This window comes from Lepidochelys olivacea (assembly GCF_965140295.1).
Source record: "Lepidochelys olivacea isolate rLepOli2 genome assembly, chromosome: 7".
Lineage (NCBI taxonomy): Eukaryota > Metazoa > Chordata > Testudines > Cheloniidae > Lepidochelys > Lepidochelys olivacea.
In genome coordinates this window covers 29898702-29920064 of record NC_140417.1, presented here as the reverse complement: position 1 = coordinate 29920064, position 21363 = coordinate 29898702, and the positions used below count along the sequence as shown (strand labels likewise).

General features: G+C 50.6%; 1 protein-coding gene across 5 annotated transcripts in view; it reads left to right on the top strand.

Moving 5' to 3' along the window:
- Positions 1-21363, top strand: part of PACS1 (phosphofurin acidic cluster sorting protein 1) — a 112322-nt gene that overhangs the window by 60579 nt on the left and 30380 nt on the right. For all 5 annotated transcript variants that reach the window (XM_084632875.1, XM_084632874.1, XM_084632873.1 and 2 more), the window contains exons 2-6: positions 3944-4031; positions 13382-13471; positions 16808-16933; positions 17219-17363; positions 21035-21126. In XM_084632875.1, coding sequence (XP_084489001.1) covers positions 3944-4031; positions 13382-13471; positions 16808-16933; positions 17219-17363; positions 21035-21126 — 541 coding nt within the window. The remainder of the gene's footprint in view (positions 1-3943; positions 4032-13381; positions 13472-16807; positions 16934-17218; positions 17364-21034; positions 21127-21363) is intronic.

Sequence of the window (21363 nt, the reverse complement as noted above, 5' to 3'; positions counted from 1 at the left end):
CCAGTTTCTCTCACCTTCACAATAAAGCTATGCCTCCCTGAACCCCCTGCACTTACCTGTCTCCTTCCTGAGCTGTGGCATGTGCTACTGTTACAGTTGCAGTCATCTGTGCAGATGAACAGTGAGTCATGGATGACCTACCATGTGCCTGGTAGTACACAGGCTGCATCTCAAGAGGCTTCTCTTTGCAATTAACCAATTCTGGTGCCACCTGCCTTTTATTCCTCTTCTGCTTCTTTATTTCCAACTGCTAGAGATTGTCCTGGGCTTGATGGGATGTAAAGTACGGGACTGCTCTTGGGAAATCTGAGTTCAGTTCTTGGCTCTGCTATAGATTAGGGCCCTGGGGCAGATCTCCCCTAAATTCCCAGCTGTGGTGACCCCCACCTTTCTTAATAGAACATGGTGACCTGTTACATGTTCATCTGGTCTGGCCTCCTTAGTTTGTCCATAAATAGCACAGACCTAACCTTCTAAACTAGTCCTAGCAAAAAGTTAGAGTGGTGTTGGCTCTGACGTCAGGTCAAAGATTGATCAGGAGAGAACTTGGAGGCTTCATGCCGCTGAGAGTTGGGTCAGTGAGCTCGGCAAAGAGGCGATGGTTCCCTTTTTTATGGTGTGGGTGCAGGTTAACACCTATTGCGTTAAAGAGGGCAAGGTGCTCAGCTCCAGTGGTGATGGGGGTCAGACAGCTGTGAGGCCTCAACCTGGGTTTCACGTCTGTTTGAACTCGGCCCTGAAAGAGTCCTAGGTGGAACCATCTGCCCTGCAAACTCTTTTTTGTCCTCCTGACTCATTTTTTTTCCCTTTCCTCTTTTTTTGTCGTGCTGCTGGCTTCCTGTCTAATAGCAGTGCTTCGAGTGGGCTTCTATTGCAGTGACGTAGCCTGGAGAGAGAAGGTGGTGGTGTGAGGGACTCTGGAAAGCATCTGTTTCTTCCTTCTAGCCTTCTGTTTCCCCTTCATCTCTGAAAGAGGAAGGTGCTGCCTTCGGTGCATCCTGGGACTTCATTACTCCTCGAGTATGGATATGAGGAGTTAGTAAAGTAGTCACTAAAACCTGCAAATGAGAACTTGGATCTGATAGAAATCTAAGGATGCACAGCTACAAAACCATGGCATTTACGTTACCATGGTCTAGTGCCTGAGCCACTGGCTTGGTCTTGAGCAATAGGGATTCATCCTGAAGTATTTGAGCATCTTGTCTCTGTGGGGTGGGGAAGTCTTGTTACTCCCATTTTACAGATGGGGAAACAGAGGCATGGAGGGGAAGTGATTTGCTCAAGCTCGCCCAGCGGCAGAGCGGGGACTAGAACCAGACCTCCTAGCTTCTCGTCAAGTGCCTTACTTAACACAAGATCCCCGAAGCTACTCAGGCGCCAGCCAACCCAGATGATTTCCCTATTGCCTAGAGATGAGAAGGACGCTTCCTCCATATCACCATTTATTGATGCCACACAGGCCCCTGTGCTTTACTTTAGGAAGATAGCATTTCCGGCACGGGGTTTTCCTCTTGCTCTGGCCACTGCTCCCAGAGTATTCACCAAGGGCTTGCCATGAAAGGAACCTTGGCAGGAAGGCATCCCCATCTACTGCTTCTTGGGCTGCCACAGTGGGGGACCACTGAGAGACAGCAGTGGCAGACGCTCCCCAACGGTTTCACATGGAGGAGTTACTGCTGTGTCCTGATCAGAAGAGTCTGCCAGCCACGCACACAGTTCTGCTCCTGGGAGCAAACAGGGATGGTGCCTGTCTGACTAACGGCACTGCTCTGAGATCGGCACTTCCAGCGCTCCCCGGCAGGAGGGGCCTTTCTGCAGTCACCTCTCTGGTGGCTGAGGAGTGATGCCTTTTCATATGCAAGCTGGAGAGCACTCGCTGGCGCCCCCAAAGGTTGTAGCGTCCATCTGAGGGGGGTGCTCAGTCCTGGGGCTTGGTCCTTGGAGAGGAGGCAGGGTAGAGGTGGATGGAGCCCAAGGCCCAGCTTTCCCTCCATGAGCAAGGGGCATTGTGGAGTGAAGAGTTCCATTTACCATGTGCTAATTGGACAGCTGGGAAGGAGGCTTTCCTGCCTCCAGGGGGAGGTGCAACTGTACCTGTCCTGTGCAGAAAGATCCCTGCGGTTATTCACTATCCTTAGCACAGAAGGCAGCTCTCTGGCAGTGTCAGTCCATCTCAGCCCCTGGCACCTGGATCTGGTCCCCACAGCTCTCAGGGAACATGCATTTGCACCACGAAGGGAGTGTCTCTTTATCTCCCCTCCCCTACGTTTGGAGTCTTCATTGCTCTCTCTGCCCCTAGAATTGGGGCTGTGAACACTATAACCCGTTTCCCAAAGAGGTCCTTTGTCCAGAGCCAGCCCTCAAGATTGACCCTAAGCTGTCCTGCCATTTGATAGCCTTCTCCAACGAGAATCAAAGGGAGAGAGAACCTCCTAGCCTGTCATTTTCAAATGGCTGATGTGTGTCTCTGGGGTCTACCCAGTGGAAAGGTTATGTGGCTAATGTCAGAGCTCACTGCCAGGGGACAGTGGTGGCCACTTTGAAGGACAATCGCATGTGTCCTAGTGGGAGATCTACTAGGAGTTTTCTCCCTTTGCTCCAATCTCTGGTCCCTCCAGTACAGAGAATGCAGTTAGTGGAATTTTCAGAGCACCCAAGTGATGTTCTCTTGAAATGGGATTTGTGCTCCTAAGTCCCTTTGGCACAAATGAAAACGCCGCTCAGTCTCTGTCTGTAGGTAGTCTCCCTGCCCAGGTCCATACTGCCATCAGGGTCCCACAGGAATGGATCTTAGGACTTTAATAGGAGGGAAAAGAGGAGAGCGTATCTGAGCTATCTGAAGGATTCCTTTCTCTGCATAATGAGGTCCACAGACCCAGAATGTTGCTACAGGAGCTGGTGCAGGGTTTGGCTCAGTGGAGAAACGTGCCTGTTTCTGTTGAGCTCTGCAGTACGTAGCGGTCTTGAGTTTTTCTGGAAGCAGATTGTGAGGATTTTGTCAGTCAGCCAAGCAGGTAACTTCCACAGAGCAGGAAGGTCCTTGGGGCCTGGGCTGTACCCCTTCCTGGCAGTGACTGGCAGGTCAGGTTTCCCCCCAAACCTGCAGACCCACTATAATGTGGGTGTGGAGCTGGTTGCTCAGTGAAAGGAGATGTCCCGACTTTTCTGGGACAGATCAGGCTGTTGGTAAAGTACAAAGTGTCTCTCACAATGGGCGTCCTTTGAAATCTATTTTCAAAGATCCTTTAATGTGTGGCCTGCACTTCACCACTCCCTGCTCATGACAGCACACAGACCGTGCAAACCAGTGAAAATCACTGGTAGCCAAAACCCCCATTACCCAAAGGTTTGGCATGGCCCCCCCCCCCGAGACCTGGCTCTGGATAATCAGAGCTTTACCTGTGTGTTGACCTATATGCCTTCCGTGCATTTAGTGCAGTCCATAGATGTTATGGCCAGAAGGCCTGTTCTTTTCTAATCTGATCTCCTACCTATCACAGTCCATAGCACCTTACCCGGTAACTTCTACATCAAGCCCAGAACTGCCAGAGGCTCAGACTGAACGGAACAGGTTTGAGTTGCCGTCAAAGATCATAAGTTCAAAGCAGGTCAGCTGCAGTGTGGCTTGACTCCCACATGAGCTTCCTTTCCCTTTCCCTGAGCGCTGTTTGTATTGCAAGAGGCTGGATGGGCCAGGCACATAGCTGGGAAAATATTTGCACGACAGAAATGCACAAGAGCATGTAGACAGCCTTGGGGAGTGTCTACTCCAACCTGCTTGTAGCGCAAAGCTCTGAAGAGCTGCCTGATGGAATAGAAAGCCATGAGTGGATTGCATCTGTTACAACCTCTGATTCCCTGTTTAGCTTCAGGAATGCTTCATCTCTTCCTGCATCTCCCAGCTGCTCCGTCCTGTTTCTGACAGTTTCTCTTCTCCTGACAGGTTGTTCAGCTTGACCCTGAAGAAGCTTATCATGTTGAAGGAGATGGACAAGGACCTAAACTCGGTGGTGATCGCTGTGAAGCTGCAGGTCAGTGTGCCCAGTCAGCAGCTGAAGGTGGTGTGTTTTGCATGTGGGAGCAGGGTGGAGGGGTTCCAAGCTAACTAGTCACTGCTGCTGCCTGCCTGGTCTCCTGCTGACTTTTTCCCTGCCTGGTGCCTCAGTTTCCCTATCTGAAAATGAGGCTATGCCCACCTGTGTAAAGCACACTGCGATTGACGGATGAAGAGCTCTATGTAAGAGCTAAAAGATAGGTATAATTTAGGGGAAATCTCTAACATGCGAGGTCCTTGCCCTCCAGGCAATCTCTCCTCCCTCAGAACAGGAAAGTGCTGACAAGGGACTGCTACAATGAGGTGGGCTGTGTGTGGGTGGTGGTGGTGGTAGGGGTCGGCGAGGGAGAGGGGGGGAATCAAAGCAGCAGGGGATGAGGGTGAGTTGACATTATTCAAGCAGTGAGGAGCAGCCCAGCAGGGCAAGGATATAAATCAAACCGGAATGTTTAAAGAGCAATTTTCTCTAAGGTATCATGAAAGAGGCAGGTCTTAGGAGGGACTTGACTGATGGGCAGAGGAATGGCCTAGGTGAGGAGCCCCATGCAGACGTGGTGTGTGTGGGGGAGGGGAAGTGGCCAGACAGGCTGTTGAGTGGAGAGGACAGGCGGGTGGGGAGCAGAGTGAGCAGTGTTTTGCAGTCAAAGGTAGTGGTGGAGAAAGGGGAGCCAGTGACAGGGTCAGATCAGGCTCGTGATCTTAGCAGATGCGCTTTTCCTCGTGTGGAGTGGGACATGGGGCGTGTCAGAGAGCCCAGAAGGGAGCGGGTTACAGCAGCCAAGCCAGAAAATGAAGACCTGGGCAGGATCATTCTCTGTAGAGAGTCTGGAGCCGAGAGGTGATCTGGGGAAACAAGCAAGCAACAAGATTTTCTCTGTGCACCCAGCCCTTGGACAAGAGGGAGGCGTGGGACACTGGTGGTGTTGGGGAACGCTAGGAGGTCAGTGTTGTCCCTGCTCCAGTTAGGTGAATGCTGTTACAGATGTAACTTGTTGTGGTCTTTCTGGTAATCCTCTTGAATTGGGCGCATGAGGAATGAACGTTGGCCCGTCCACTGCTTACTGATCTGCTAACGTAATGTAAGCCCTGCATCATCAATAAATGTTTAATCCAAGCTGTCGTTGTGCATCTTTCTCTGCCAGTTTCGATGTCTGCAGCTGTATGTCAGGTGATGCCCGGGAGCTCTTCTTTCCCACTCCCCTGTAATGAGTCTCGCTAAAAGTGGTTGCTCTTGCCTACCGTTCAGGTTGTCAGCTTTGCAAGAGATCATTGGCGTGCTTGACACACATTCCCTACCGCTATCTCTCTCCCCCGTTGTCTGAGAGAGCCAGCATGATCCAGATCTCCGGCTGTGATGCCATGTGGGGATTCCCTGCAGAACTTGGAGAGGAGGTTGAGGGCTGAATCACTTTTGGTTAATCTGTGCAGCTGCTTTCTGTGTTTGAAAGGGCATGAAGAAATTAACCCCTCCTTTCAGGAGCTCAGGGGGTTTAATTCAGGCAGTGTCACTATGTCTGCAGCCCTTTAGCTAGGATACTTGGATGGTTAATTATCCGGGGGGGAAAGGGATGCCCTCAGAATTTCCACCACACATTACACTCTGGACACTTGAGCCATCAGAACGAGAATCCATTCACAATATATTGTCCAGATCTTCAAAATCGAACTTTCCCGCTTCTAACATTGGTGTTGCTGTCATTAGGGCCCAGAGTTAACATTTTAGTCTGAGAAAGTGGGGCAAAGTCTCACCTCCTGTAGGCTCTTGCCAGGCTTGTGCAGCTTGGACTGTTCTGACTCATGCTGGGTTCACCTCTGAAAGTAGCCTGCAGATATAAGAACTGGACATTCTGGGTTCTGTTCCCACTTCAGATCCTGCTCTCTGAGGCCTTCAGCAGGTCATTTATCTCACCTTTTTTTTTGCCTTACCTTCCCCATCTGTCAAGGGGGCTCCTGACTGCCACCCTTTGCAAAGTGCTCTGAAATCTTGGGTGCAAAGCCTGTAGAACTACAGCCGAACTAAAAACTGTGTCTGCAGCTTTATTGGCCAAGCCCAGTGAGGTCTTACGCCCAAATCAATCACACTTCTCTGTTGGCCTGCTTTGCGATAGCTTTTGAATGCTACATCCAATAGATTCCAAAATTCCAGGGAGTGTTCTAGGCATCCATGGACAGCACCCTTTGATTTTGTGAAAATCAGTAAAACCGATTGGAGGAAAAGGGAGACACACAGTGCTGCTGGCCGGGGTTGTAAATGCCAGTAAGGAAGAGGAATTGTTCAGGATGGCCTTAAAAAGCACATATGGTGCATTCTTTTACATGCTAAGGTCTGCAGAGCCATTCCAGTGGATATGCCAGCCTGCTTCAGCTCGGGGCAGACCCAGCCTGAGAGTCACTGGCTGCAGCACCCCCTCCAGTTTTCTCTGCCTCCCCAGTGGCAATCCTGACCCCTCCCTGCTGCTGAGCTCTGCTGAGGGAAACCCCAAACGAGCAGAGCAGGGCCTTGTCTGAAATAACTAAATACGTTCCTGAAGGAGGCTTGACTTCAGAGCATTCCCATTTTCCCATCCCCAGACAATTCTCTTGTTTTGCAGATGCGTGGCAGTCTTTTCCCTTTGCTCTGACGTGTGCTCCCAGGGTCTCTCTCCAGGATCATGGCAGCAGTAAAACTGTCTTTAGGGAAGAAGGAAATTCACTTAATCTGTTCCTGGACAACTTTTCTGATCGGGTTCTGTACAGAGAGAAAGCTGAAGCAAACACATGAGTGGTATGGTTCCTGGAGTAGCTTGGCTTCAGGACAAACACAGACACATGGTGCCTGGAAAGTCGATCATAAGCTAGGGCTTGGGACCAATACTAGCTGGTATGAGGACTCCTCTCAGAAGAAGATGATGGCCATAAAGAAAACAAGTGGTGTGCCAGAGAAATTATCCAATTCTTATTGGAGCCTATGGAGAATTCTGATCTTCCAGACAGGCATGCTTCAGTGATCCTGACTTCCTCTGAGTCCTTTGTAGTAATTCTGGGTATCCCCTCTACATCTTGCCCTGTCACATCCATTGGCAGAGATCTAGCTCCAAGTGTATATTCTATCCCCCACCCCCACAGCTGGAGAACGCAGAGAATCAGATTTTTTTTAAGAGATCTTCTTCATTCAGTTCAGGGAATGGGAACCAGAATGAGAGTACCACATCCACCAGTGGGACCAGAGAGATTCATTGAGGTCTCGGAGCTTCCATGGATAACAGACCTGTTCTGGTCATGACAGTCAGCGTGTGTGATTGTGTTTTTCCTAGTGTGTATGGAAACCCTATCAGCCCTTCCCCAGAGAGAAACTCTCCTGTCCTGGGCAGAGCAAAGTTGGTATCTCTATGTACGTTGCCCACCAAGGTGGAGATGAACACCAAGACTTTCGCAGCGGAAGTCGGATTAGCAGAGTAACTCCTACACCCAGAAATATCTCTAGTTGTAAACCAGTTTGGTGGGCTGGTGATCAACTGCCTTGCATCTGGAAACTGTAAATAAAGTGCCCTGTAGCCTCTCTGTATTGGAATGTAAGGTGGTGAATGACATCTTGCAAACCTGGGTGAGGTCCCTGCTTTGTTTTCCTACCTATGGCGCTGCTCCCCAGAGCAGTACAAAAGCTAGTGAGAAGATAGAAGTGGTGATACGTTTTATTCCTTTCTGGCTGAAGAGGCAATGGCGTTCAGACCTGATAACTGAGTGTAGGATTGTCACCTTGTCTTTAGCTCACAGACGAGGTCTGCTGTTGCAAGACCAGCCCCCCATCCGTGACCAGTCAGGTTTAAAGGAATACAGGCTGAGGTGATCATTGTCCCCATGCACCCCGAAGGAGAGCTCAGCAAATAGAACGTATTCTACTGGCTGGGTGCAAAGTCCCTGGTTTAACTGCCATGCTAACCTGGTGAAATGTAACCTTGAGAACCTCCCTGAGGGCGTTACTGCAAATGTATCAGCGTGTCCAAGCAAAAAGGCCAAGTCTCTGCAGTGTAATGTTCTCAGCATGTTCAAGCAAAGGACATTTTGTGCAGATCCCAATATTAAATGTTTTCTTAGGGCATCAGCTTTATTCCAACCTGCAAGGTCGTAGGGCACGACCTTTGGATCCTCATTCTGCTCCTGACAGCACTACCCAGACTGAACCCCTGTGGAGGTGTCCTCATACTTCCTGTCCATTAGAGCAGGCCTCCTGGTGTTTGAAGTTGGGAGCTTTCTCTAATGAGACCCTGTATTGTTCTTTTAATGTACAGAAGTCATTTTGTTCCCTACGTAAATTCAAGAAATAGTCCTCCTTCGGGTAAGCATCCAAATCCCGTCCATAGGAGCGCAGACGGTCAGACAGCAGAGTAGTGATGTCTCCTGTATTGAGACTGGCTGGACAGCCACATGGCCATCAATATGCAAGTTCACCAACTTCTGCATCTTAGCCAGTGCGAGAAATCTTCTCCATGCCTTAGTGCCCCGGGGAAGATGGAGGAGATATAATTTACCTTGTTTTGGATGTCTGTTTAGGATGATCCTGCTTCCTGCTCTGGGGGCACGCTGCTCTGAAAATCCCAGTGTAGCAGATCTGGTGCCTGGAAAGTCCATTGTAGCCTTAGCATGAAGAAGTATAAGAACATGTATCCTTGCTTACCTGCAAAGTTCCTTTCTTCAAGTAATAAGGTCCACATATCCAGCCCACCCAGGAGACGAATCATCCAGGCTAGAGATGGAAATTGACGTTCAAGGATTTGGATTTGTTGTCATTGAAATTTCCCATGCTTTGAAATAGGAGAAATTGTGCTTTTCCTATGAAGTATATTTACCACCATCTGTAATTTAGGAAACTAGGTCTGAATGATCCTGGCTGTGAAAGTTCTTGGCTGCAGGGGACTTCACTAGTGAGGCATTCCCCTGCTGCCAGTGACTGTCAGGCCTGTTTCTTCAAGCAGATGGAAGTACCCATTGTAATGGATCTGGGGACCTTGTTGCTCAGTAAAAGGGAATTTTCAGGTAAGCGCAAATACATTTTTTTCTGTTTCTTCATCTTCCAAATTCTTTGCAAACATTAACTCTCTTAGCCTGCCCCAGGAATACCATCCCCTGCCTCTCACCGATGCACAGAGATAGCAGAACAAAGTCTGGGGGAGAGCCAGGACTGGAAATGGAGTTGCTGATCCTGGTTCTGTGGCCTCTTCCTAGGAGCAATAAGCTTCCTAATGGTCAGATCTGCTAGGCTGGGGAATAGTCTCTCCTAAGAAACATCCCATGAGATGGGCCAAAGCCTTAGAGATTTGCTCCAACTCTCTCCCTCCTTTACAGTATCTTCACCACTACGCCACTCCACATCTGCTGCGGGCCCCCTTCCCTTCAGTGTCCCTTCACTGCCACTACATAGTTCACTCTACTTGTGTGTTACATCCTTTCACCCTGCATTTGGTCTGTTTCGATTGTCAGCTCTTCAGGGCAGGGACCATCTACTCTATACAGGGCCTAGCACAGTGGTGCCCCGTTCTGGGCTGGCCCTTCGGCACTACAGCAATAAACAGGATTACTAATCATACTCAAAGTGGAAGCCATGCTGCATTGCTGGGGGCAGCTGGGGCTAATCTAGCAGGTGTAACTAGTATGACTGAAAAAAGAACTAGTCTTTCCTCCAGCAGCCTAGCAGTGATTTGGAGAGAGACCTAAAGACAGCAGTGACCAGCCAAAGAGCCTGCAGTAAGGGACAAACCAGCATTGCATTGGGGGCTTTTCCAGCAGCTCCCGTTGGACCCAGCAACTCTTCAGTCCATTCAGTCCACACTTCCTGTGTAAGGCAAAGAGGAAAATAAATATGTCAGGCCAAGAGCTCATCTGTCTAATCACAGGAGAGGGGGGGATGACCTTCTTCATCCTCACTCCTACCAGAGAGCCCTATGCATTTAATTAAAAATTTATCCCAGTGTGAATTAGTTACAGCTGAGATGACATGCTTTTATTACTGACTGACTGCTGGGGGTTTTAACCCTTCCCCTCTGGGGTTTCCGTAGACTGTACAAATGATACCATGTCATGGCAACGCGCCCCGTCCCACCTCCAAACCTCACTGAAAGTTCTTACCAACCAATGCTAGGGGGTTTTGAACCAGTAATTTGTGTCCAGTCTAAGGAGAGCTGTTACCAAGAGAGCATGTCCTTTTACTGCTGTCTGCTTCCTGCTGTTTCCCTATCATGTTTCTCACTGTTAATAACTTGGGTTTATTAGGTTTTCATGCAGAAGAATTTCAAAGTGCTTTAGGAACTATATATAGCTCGCTCTGTCCCTGCTGAGATGCAGCCACCTCTGCAACACGCAACAGCCATTTACCAGTGTGGATCACAGCACGCAGCGGGTCGGGGGAGGGAGGGAAGTAGCCTGCGTTTGATTGCAAGTGCCAGGGCTTGAGTGGCACTTCCCCCACAACGCCGCTGCCTTGGAGAGCCAAGGAAGAACTTTCAGAGGAACTCTGACCTCAGGCACTTGCATCACTGCTGAGTCCAGGGCAATTCTTTTGTAGGACACACATGCAAATTATTTAATGAGCTAATTAGCATAAAAGCGTAAACCTCAGCTTGAAAATGGTTGTGTGAATTTGATGCAAATCCTGCCTGCCCTCAGTGAGGAAGCGCTTTGGGTGACGTGTGGGGTCTGATGGCTTGAGCGGTGGTTCCTGACAGCAAAGCCAAGAGCACGCACCTGGCATATTCACTCTGAAAATCATGTGGCTCAGTGGGACAAGATCTGTCCTATTAAGAGACCTGGCTTCTGTTCCCAGATAGCAGTATAGGCACCCTGCAGAAATATTAACAGCAGTCCATGGAAGTGGCAAGCCTCAAACTCATGGTCTCCTGGTTTGCAACTCACCTTCCTCTCAGTCTAAGGGTGTCAGCTGAGGTGTGACAAGGCTGCCAAATGTGCGGGTGCCTGGTGAGATGCGAGGTGCATCGCGGGTTTCTGCTCAGGACTTTCTTTGATGAGCGAGGCCTTGAACATCTAGAAAGCAGTTGGAGGGCCCCACCTACGGGCCCCTCTGCTAAGTTCACAAGCACCATCTCAAATTTGGTTGGCACTGCATGCCTGCTGCAGGGTTTGTGTGTCTGTCTTTGCAGCACCTGGTGCTGGCCACTCTCAGCAGTGGGGTTCTGGGCTAGACTGGCCATGGGCCCAATGAGTCTGGGTGCTCCTATTGTTTCTCATTTTAGGCAGCATTGGCCTGATTCCCACCACAGGTCATCAGCAGGGATAGATCCTGTAACCCTCTGCAACAAAAGCACAGGCCTCTAACACTAAAGCTAAAGCAGTAACCATATAAGCTAATAAGGGATTCAGAGATGGGAAGGCCGGAAAGGCCCATTAGATCATCTATAGGGCCCTACCAAATTCACAGTCCGTTTTGGTCAATTGCACGGTCATAGGATTTTGAAAATTTTACAGTTCATGATTTCAGCTATTTAAATCTGAAATTTCTTGGTGTTGTAATTATAGGAGTCCTGACCCAAAAAGGAATTGTGCGGGGTGGGGTGTCACAAGGTTATTGTAGGGATGTTTGCGGTACAGCTACCCTTACTTCTGCGCTGCTGCTGGCGGGGTGCTGCCTTCAGAGCTGGGCAGCTGGAGAGTGGCGGCTGTTGGCCAGAAGCCCAGCTCTGAAGGCAGAGCTGCCATCAGGAGCAGCGCAGAAGTAAGGGTGGCCTGGTATCGTATTGCCACCCTAATTTCTGCGCTGCTGCTGGTGGGACGCTGCCTTCAGAGCTGCTCTCCCGCCACCCAGCTCTGAAGGCAGTAAGGGGTGGCAATACCGCAACCCCTCTAAAATAACCTTGCCAACCCCCTGCAACTCCCTTTTAGGTCAGGACCCCCAGTTTGAGAAACGCTGGTCTCCCCTGTGAAATCTGTATAGTATAGGGTAAAAGCACACAAAAGACCAGATTTCGTGGGGAGAGACCAGATTTCAGAGTCTGTGGTGCATTTTTCATGGCCATGAATTTGGTAGGGCCCTAATCAACTGGTCTGACCTTCCTGATGGCCCAGGCCAAAGAACGTCACCCGTTCCCCCTGCGCTGGGGCAAGATGCGAGTGTTTGACAAAAGGCAGCCAGGCTGGATTTGGAGACACTGAGAGATGGGGAATCCCGCCCCCGACACACACACTTCCCTTGGCTGTCTGTGCCAATGGTTAATCACCTGCACTGTTAAATCTTTGTGCCTTGTTTCAGTTTGAATGTTTCTGGCTTCAGCTTTCAGCCATTGGCTCTCGTGCGGTCTTTCTCTGGTAGGGATAAGAGTCTATTTTTTTGTGTGGATCAGCTCCCAGAGCGGGACATGCCATATGTCCCCAAAGTCTTCCACTGTCTGTGGTAAGAGCAGGGAGCAATTGGAGTCAGGATTCCTGTGGTCATAGTAACAAGATGCCAGGGGCTTTGAAGGCGAGGCTCTGCCACCCAGGGAGTCTGTGTGCTCTGGGAGAAGTGGCTGGAGCAGGGGATGCTGGGTATTATTCCTGGCTCTGCCACTTAGTCTGTGACTTCCCCTCTGCTGGGAATGGGGAGAATCCCCAGAGCCTTCATGTCTCTAAGCAGCTTTGAGACTGGAGGAGAAGGGCTGCTCCGGTGGTTGGGGTGCTAGCATGGGACTGGGAGACCTAAACTCAATTCTCTGCTCCAACAGACTGCTTGTGTGACCTCGGGCCTCTGTGCCTCAGTTCCCCATTTGGACAGTGGAGATAATCCTTCCCTACCTCCCAGTAAAGATTGTGAGGTGCCCAGATGCTGTGGGGGCAGAGGGCAGGGTAAGTGCTAGGAGATCTTGGATGACAGGCGCTTGGAAAATGCCAGTGTTATTCCCACAGCACAAGCTCTTCTTATGTCTGGGTCTGTCTCCAGGAGCGCTCTGCCTGCTGCCGGATCCAGAGCTCGGTAACCGGGGGATTTAAAATGGTGCTGAAAGTGAAACAGCAGCAGGGGAGTGCCTGCTTCTTACAGGACACGTGCAGGTGTGGTATTGGTGCTCCCTTCGGAGATCTGCCAGGCAGTGCATTGGAGAGCTGGCCTCTGGGACAGATGTAGGGTGGATTTCAATCCCGTCCTCGCCCCCAAGCGTCCTTCACAGCTGTGGCCAAGGATCAGCATGAGCAGGAGGCTGTGATACCTTCTCTCCATGTAGCTGGGCCCTCCAGGGTAGGGTTGGCACAGGTTGATGTGGGGGCAGTGCTGGGTCAGGTTGCCCTGCTGGTGCTGATTTGGGCACTATTCTCTGCCTGTCCTGATCCTGAACGCATGTCACACTGTCTGCTCTGTGTTGGTTACAGGGCTCAAAGAGGATCCTGAGATCCAATGAGATTGTCCTGCCGGTCAGCGGACTTGTAGAGACAGAGCTTCAGCTGACCTTCTCGCTACAGGTGAGTGCGTGCAGCTGTGGGGCTCTGAACTGGAGAGGCCTTTTCCTTGACAGGTGGGAACTCCCGGGTGGCACCAGCTTAAGGTTATGTCTCTTCCAATATACCCAAGGGCAGGTCTACACTACAGCCGGGATCCACGCTCTGAGATCGATCCACCAGTGGTTGATTTAGCGGGTCTAGTAAAGACCCACCAAATTGACTGCAGATTGCTCTCCAGTCGACCCCTGTACTCTACATCGCCCCCCCACCTCCGACGAGAAGAGTAAGGTAGGTCGAAGGGAGAGTTTCTCCTGTCGACTCCCTGTGGTGTAGACCCCACGGTAACTCGACCTAAGGTACGTTGACTCCAACTACGTTATTCATGTATCTGGAGTTGCATAGCATAGGTCAACTTACTGCGGTAGTGTAGACATAGCCATAGAGAGAAACTTTGCATTACAATTGGAGTCCCTCAGCAGCTCAGACAGCCTCTGCTCTTGGCTGGAGGGGCCTTCCAGAGTCCTTAATGCCCACAGGGCTACAAAGCTCTTGGAAGTGGCAAGCTGAACAGGCACAGTTGCACTTAATAACACCAGGTTTCCTTGAAAGCTCCAAGCAATGACAATACCATCATCTCCTGTTTGACATTCCCCCTGCCTGCCCTCTGCCTTAAATCCAGTCTAACAGTTGGGTGGGAGACCGAAATTGTATTCCCAGTGTGACCTTGGGCAAGTCCTTTATCATCCCTCTACCTCAGTTTCCCCATCTGTAAAATGGGAGCATTCTTAGGAATGCAGGATTGGACTGGACTTCCTGGGTCGTTGAGCCCATTCCCGTGGTACTGTAAGCAACCCTGCCATGCCATTAATGATGGAGGATGCAGATACTCCAGTGCTGGGACCGTACAAGTACCTAGATTGAATGAGGCAGCAATCCCAAAATCAGTGGCTTACAGCTGCACTCTCCATGCAGCGTGCCATGTTTCGTCCCTGCTGCTTGACCCCTTTGACAACTCCCTCCACCCTTGTAAGATCTTGGCAGCAGAGAAGCGACTGTGTGATAGTTCAGGCCCCAAATGTCAGCCTTGTACCATGAGACTCTTGTGTTTTCCTGATATGCTTTGTATCTTTTTGAGATGTGACACTTCCCCTTTCATGTGGGGGACCAACCAGCATCCCTAGAGTATATGAGCCAGTGTCACTGATCACAGAGTGAAACTGACCAGCCTACTATAACTTCCTAAGCAGAGTGATATGCACAAAGCGGACTAGCTTCCCCCACGTCCCCAGTTTTTTGCCCTCTTTAAAAACACCCAAATGTTGCTGATAATACAGCATAAGAGGATTTCCAAATGATTTTAATCCTGCAGGAAAATGCACAGTGGGCAGTAATAAGAATTGATTAATTAAACTGTTGTAATGACATCCTTTGGCAGTTTCCATCTCTTTTAGCAATTGAAAGTGTTTGCAGCCAGTCCTGGCCTGGGACAGGTCCTTGGAGCAGTTCTGAATGTCCCCTTCTTCCCTGCACTCAGCCAAAAGAGTGGCATAGAAAGAGCCTTGTTTTTTCTCATGTGGGATACTGTATCCTCCCTTTGTTTTTTTAAATACAGGCTCAAAATGGCAATGAAGCTTTTGCCACACCTCATTGGCCAGTGAATGCAAAGTACTGCCCTGGACTGCATATCCTGGAGCTGTGTATTGTGCTCAGACATTGAGCATAACACATTTGTCTTCCTGGATTATTTCAAGGTGTTCATGACCTGTCTGATCCCTTCCTTAAAGCCTCTCTTGTGTAGCAGCTTTTGGAAGCTGCGATATGCTCAGAATAGCCATCCAGAACACTGCCTCTTTCAACAGTTGGCTTCCAGGCACTTCTTGAAATTAACTTGGCTTCTTTCAGGAAGAAGGTATAATCAGTGGGAGGCATGGGAAGGCAGGGAACTGTCAAGCAGGACTCCTGGGTTCTGTTCTTGGTTTTTGGAAGGGAATGTGAGCTAATGGGCAGAGCAGGGACTGAAATCCAGGAGTCGTGGGTTCTAGTCCCAGCTCTGCTATTCCCTCAGTTTGTCCTTGGCTCAAGGGTAAAATCACTGGCACTTCTAAAAATGCAGTTCTAAAGACCCATTTTCAAAAGTGATTTAGGATCCCAAATCGGACTCAGTGGGATTTAGGCTCCTTAATCACTTTAGTGCTTTTGAAAACGTCATCTTTCAGTGCTGCAATTTTGCCACGTGTAAGGTGGGAATAATTTACCTGCCTCCCAAAGAGAGAGGAGGATTAAAGTTCGTAGAGCACTTGGATTCCTGGAGGAAGACATGACAGGAGGGCAGAATGTTATTCCCCCTCCCTCTGCGCAATGCTAGTTGCCATCTGCAAACCTAGCATGGGTTGTTTCCAGAGAAGACACTTCTGCTCACGTTGTTACTCATGCAGGTAGTGGCAAGAGATTTTCCCATCCTCTTTCTCCTGCCAGTGGAGCTGCAGCCACCCTGCCCCCGGACAGAACAGCTCACCCTCTGTGCCTGACTGTCCGCTGTGCTGCATAAATCCCTGCTTCCCGGGACAAGCAGTTACGAGCTCTGAGAATTGTAAATGTGTGCCCCTTATGGTCTTGTTGAGCCTTGGCTGCTGCTCACCATGCAAGCTGGATCCCACCAGGGGGCTGATCACCAAACAGGTGTGGACGGGATCTTAGATCCCACTTCCATAGCTTTGTCATACTAGCTCTGAGCACCACCCCATGTAGCCTGGCCGCCTGCTTTTACTGATCAGACCAAGCACTGTGCCTAAGGTGGGAGCTGCTATTTGGTGCCTGGGAGGAAGATGCACGAGGCTTTGCTACCCAGTGCTGTCCATGGAAGAGGGATAGGATGGGGGGATGCCTCCCTGAGCACTAGAGCTCTCCTCTGAACCCCTGGAAACATGAGATGTGATCATCATCGCAGCTTGGCCAATAAGCCTTCTCCTGAGCCTCAGAGGCTCCGCATGACCTGACAGGTCTTCCTCCAGTGGAAGCCGTGGCATGTATTGACCACCCTCTGCACGTCCGCTATAAGCAGGGCACCACGCTTCCTCCTGGCTACCTGCCAGCCTGGGCGAGCAAGTGTCTGCTAGGCCGGTCTTCAGCAGTGTGCCCGCACTCACCATCAGCCCGTGATGCGTGTTGGGAGAGTCTCTCTCTAGCAGGGCTGGACATGGGGTTTTTAGCAGCCTTCCTGAGTACCCCCATGGGAGCCCCCAGACAGATCTCTGCCCCCCACACCCTTGCACTGGGCCACCTGGCACCCCAAACATACCGGGCTCTCATGCGGCCCCCTGTTGTTGCTGCTCCCTTGACTGTCACTTGCCCTTGCAGTACCCCCACTTCCTGAAGCGAGATGCCAACAAACTGCAGATCATGCTACAGAGAAGGAAGAGATACAAAAACCGGACCATCCTGGGCTACAAGACTTTGGCTGTTGGGCTCATCAACATGGCTGAGGTGAGGAGGAGGAGGGAGGCCCCAGGAACGGCCATGGGGAAGAAGTGATTACATGTAACCTCCCCCCCTCTTTAGCTCAGGCAGAGGCAGAGTGCTGTGTCCCTAGGCTGGGCTCAGGGGTGGGACCTAGCCAGAGACACCTAGACCAGCTGAGCTGTCTCAGTCTTGTGTCAGCTTGGCCCATGTGGGGCCACAGTCTCGGTGTGGGTGATGGGCTCGGTAGTCTCAGTAGCCTCCTGCGGGGCCCGCTGGGAGTACATGCCACGTGGTGTCTCCCCTGCCCAGGTCATGCAGCACCCCAGCGAAGGAGCTCTGGTGCTTGGACTCCACAGTAACGTGAAGGACGTCTCTGTGCCCGTTGCTGAGATTAAAATCTACTCTCTGTCCAGCCAGCCAATTGATCACGAAGGGCTTAAGTCGAAACTGTCCGGTAAGGAGGGGACTAGTTTGGGGTGGTGGGGCTTGGGCATGGAGTATCCAGAGGGGAAGTTCATTGGCTGCCGTGGAGCCAGCATCACTAGGCAGGTGCACAGCTCGGTAATACTCAGTTAGCACAGCGAGCTGCAGCTATTGCCGAGATGGGGCCCAGGTGTTTTCGATCCTCTCCATTGAGCATGTGCCCCCCTCCCTCCCTGCTGGGAGAGGGGTGGGTGGCAGGGGACACTGCGCTGGAGGTGGTGCCTCCTTCAGATGAAGCAGAGCCAGTGTCCTGACCTGGTCATTAAAGTTCCTGAGTGAGTCACTTGCTGTCTGCTAGAACTGGGGTGTTGGAGCCAGTGTCCTGGCCAAACTCCACCAGGGGGAATTATGTTCTACCTCCCTAAATTCCCTCCCCGCTCTGCCTTTTCCCTGGGACCGAGAATTCTTTCCTTCCTGTCCTGAGCTGTTATAGAGGGTGGCTACACGTTCCTCCCCAGAGGGAGCTGCATTTCCACACTGTGGCAAAAACACTTTTCTCCAGAGGCTTGGCTTGACTAAAGTCTCAGAAGCAGAACAGATTTTTCTTGATCCCTGAAACCTACCAGCTGTAAAAGCCACATGCCTGCTGGTTCCATTCTGCATTGTACAGCTCTGCTAGTCTCTTGTATGCATGGTTGGAGGCAGTGCCTTAGAAAGCACATGGAGCCTCTTCAGTTACATTCTATCCCCGCGCAACTACATGTGTTCCTGGTGCTTCTGTGGCACAGCTCAGGTGCGAACAGCAGCTGGCTGGGCATCAGCCCCCTCTTGGTTACCTGTACAGCGATTCAATCTCGGGTTTTAATGTGTTTAATCTGCAGAAGTGAAGGCAAAACCCTGCTCAGGGCCCAGTTCCACCACGTCCATTCGCATCAGATCTTGTTTGAACAATGGAGGCTAATTCCTTCCAACACGGCTATATTTAGCCCTGCGTCTTGGAATCCTTCCGTTTATGATACTGTCGTGGATGGCTGCCTAGGCAGTAAATCTGGTTGCCAGGGAAACTGATGGAGATGCAGGCTCTGTGTTGGATTTATTTTAATATTTGGGTTTATTACCAGTAACTGCGTGACCCGACAAGGGAAGGCAGTGGGCACTGATGGGGGGGGGGGGCACTGTTAATCTGCACCCTTTCCTGTCTGGCATATTGAGGCAAATAGAAATCAGTCCAGGTCTCTCATAGACAGAGCCTAAGTTCCTCTGTGGTGGCAGAATTTAGTCTTTGCCACAGAATCGTACTCTTTTATCTAGCTTTCATTAAAAACAAATCTGTGCAGTTCTTATGGTTGCTCCACATGTGAAGGATGTAGTAGTGTCTGCCTTAGTCTGCAGGCAGCCTGAAACAAGCATCATCAAATGGAACCTCATTCATCTCAACAGGATGTTAACTCTGAAGCATACCGATGACAATGTACATGTCAATATGGTTAACAATTTAGCTGCTGAGCATATTAGTGGAGACATCCCCCCAGTGTGTATGTGGTGTGTGTGCCACACCCCTTGGCCCTATCTTCTAGGAAGTCTGGGGGTGTGTGTGTGTGTGTGTGTGTTAATGCTCGTAAAGTGCTGTGAGAGCCTCCAATGAAAGGCACTAAAGAGGGGCCAGGCTTGTTGCTACAAAGGGAGAGGTGGTTCTACTCTGCTAGATTGCGTGAGGAAACAGGAATGTAAATATTGTGAGCCATGAAATCCTCTCTCTCAAACTCCAGCACCAGCTGCTCTTTGTCCTTGAGTGGGAATTTAAGCAATTATTTTATTTTAATAGTGTTCAAGGATGTCTCCCCACCCCCAAAAGACACTAACCAGATACAAATAACTGTCTGTCAAATAATGGGAAATACCAGATGGTCCCAAAGGGAGTTCAGGGAGCTGTTTGCAGCTCAATAATCAGCACAGTTCCCAAGTTCATCAGTCAGTCCATGGCCAGCTCCTCTCAGATGATGGGCTGGCTCCATATTCCACACTTCTCCACACCCTGCACAGAGCGACTGTTCTCTAGTCATTGGATGCAGGCAGGGCTGCAGTCAGAAGGGCTATGGGCTGCTATGGGCCATGGGGATGCTGTCTTTGGACATTACTGAAGGAGAGGGGCAGAGGAGGATTGACTGGGCATGTGCTAGTTTATTTGCTCCTTTAGGGCGTTTGAAAGGATTCTTTTGCTTTTACCTTAGATGTATCAGGGATGGCTGTTCCCTGGGGTTTTGAGACCCCAAAGAAGCTGCCTGGGAGCTTTCTCATCCCTTAAATGAAGTGGGGAGGGGTTGAATCTTCAACAGACTTTATTTTCTACCAGCTGTTCATCCAGTGGAAGGCTGGCCTGGTGGCTCAGCACTTGCCTAGGAGACCTGGGTTTGACTCCCTGGGCCACCTTGAGTAAGTCCCTTATGGTAACCGTGCCTAAGTCCCATTTCCAAACACGACTTAGGGAGCTTGAGTCTCATTGAAAGTCACTGGGATTTAGGTGCCGAAGTGCCCGAGTTACCGTGGAAGGAAGGCCTTACGTGCCGAAGTAAAGGATGGGGATACATGTCTCCAGGAGCTCAAGCTATTTAGCTTAATAAAGGGAAGGTTCAGGAGTGACTTGGTCTGTAAGCTCCCACGCGGGGAACAGAAATTGGCTAATGGGCCCTTCAGTCTGGCAGACAAAGGTCTAACAAGAGCCAGGGGCTGGAAGTTGAAACTAGATGAATTCAGACTAGAACTAAGGCATACATTTTTCATAGGGAGGGTAATTAAGTATTGAAACAATCCTGCCACGGGCTGTGTTGGATTCTCCATCACTGGTAATTCTTAAACCAAGGTTGTCTGTTTTCCTAACCGCTCTGCTCTAGTTCAACCAGGTGTTGGTGCAGAGAAGCCCTGAGGCCTTGGCTATGCAGGAGCTCAGACTAGATGACCACAATGGTCCCTTCTGCCTTTACAGTCTATGAATCTAAGCCACTCAAATGTGACCCTTCCCTCGGTGCCTTGGTTTCCCCATCCCCCCAGTTGGGTCACTAATCCGACTTTTCTTCAGCCTCTTGCCTGTTTAGACTGTAAGTCCTTCGGGTCCTAGCTCCCCTGGTGTCTGTGCCACCCCCCAGCAGAGCAGGGCATCCAGGCACTACTGTGGCACAACCCAGCTTTCGAAAGAGTCGGCATAAAAGGCCGTCTCAAGCAGACCTGCCTCGGTGAGTCCCATGGTGCCGGAGCCCTCTTAGCTCTCCGGTCACCCACAGAACCTTCCAGGGTAGCCGAGGTCTGAATTTCTAATGGAAAGCCAAGCCACTAAAGTCTCTCTCGTCTATATTGTGCATGACCAAAAAAGGACACACGCTTCTCTTTCGGATCACCCTTAAAACTGAGTCCTGACCACTCTGTGGCTACATATGGCCGCGTGGTATTTTCCACTAGAGAAGGCGTGTGTTTGTCTGATGGTGGAGAGGCCCAGTGCCGGCTGCTTGCTATCCCATCTGTAACATAGGCCAGGCTATACAGAGACTAGGGCTCTGGCTGGACTGCACTGCCCTGGAGGACTAGTCTGCACTGCTGAGCACGCTCTGACCTGCTAGGCTGTGATGTGTGGTGTCCTGGACCCTATTCTGCTGACAGCGCTAAGCTCTCAAGCTGGACTTCCAGCCTAACCCCAGCTGTGTCTTCCAGATCGGTCCCCTGACATCGACAACTACTCGGAAGAGGAGGAGGAGAGCTTCTCCTCGGAGCAGGAGGGCAGCGATGATCCCCTACACGGACAGGTAACCCCGCACCTCCCCCTTCCCAGTCTGCTGCCCCCTCAGAGTGCTCAGGGCAGAGTTCCATTGTAAGGCATTACAAAGCAATAGGCTGGCTGGGCCTGGCTGCCTCCATTTGCAAACCCCGCTTTCCATGGGTTCAGGCTTTCCTCCAGTCCTGATCTCTCCGCAGCAGGGGGGTTTTTCACCTGGTTTCTGCCTTTAACCCTCCCCAGCCCCGTTTACTTCAGTGGCTGAATC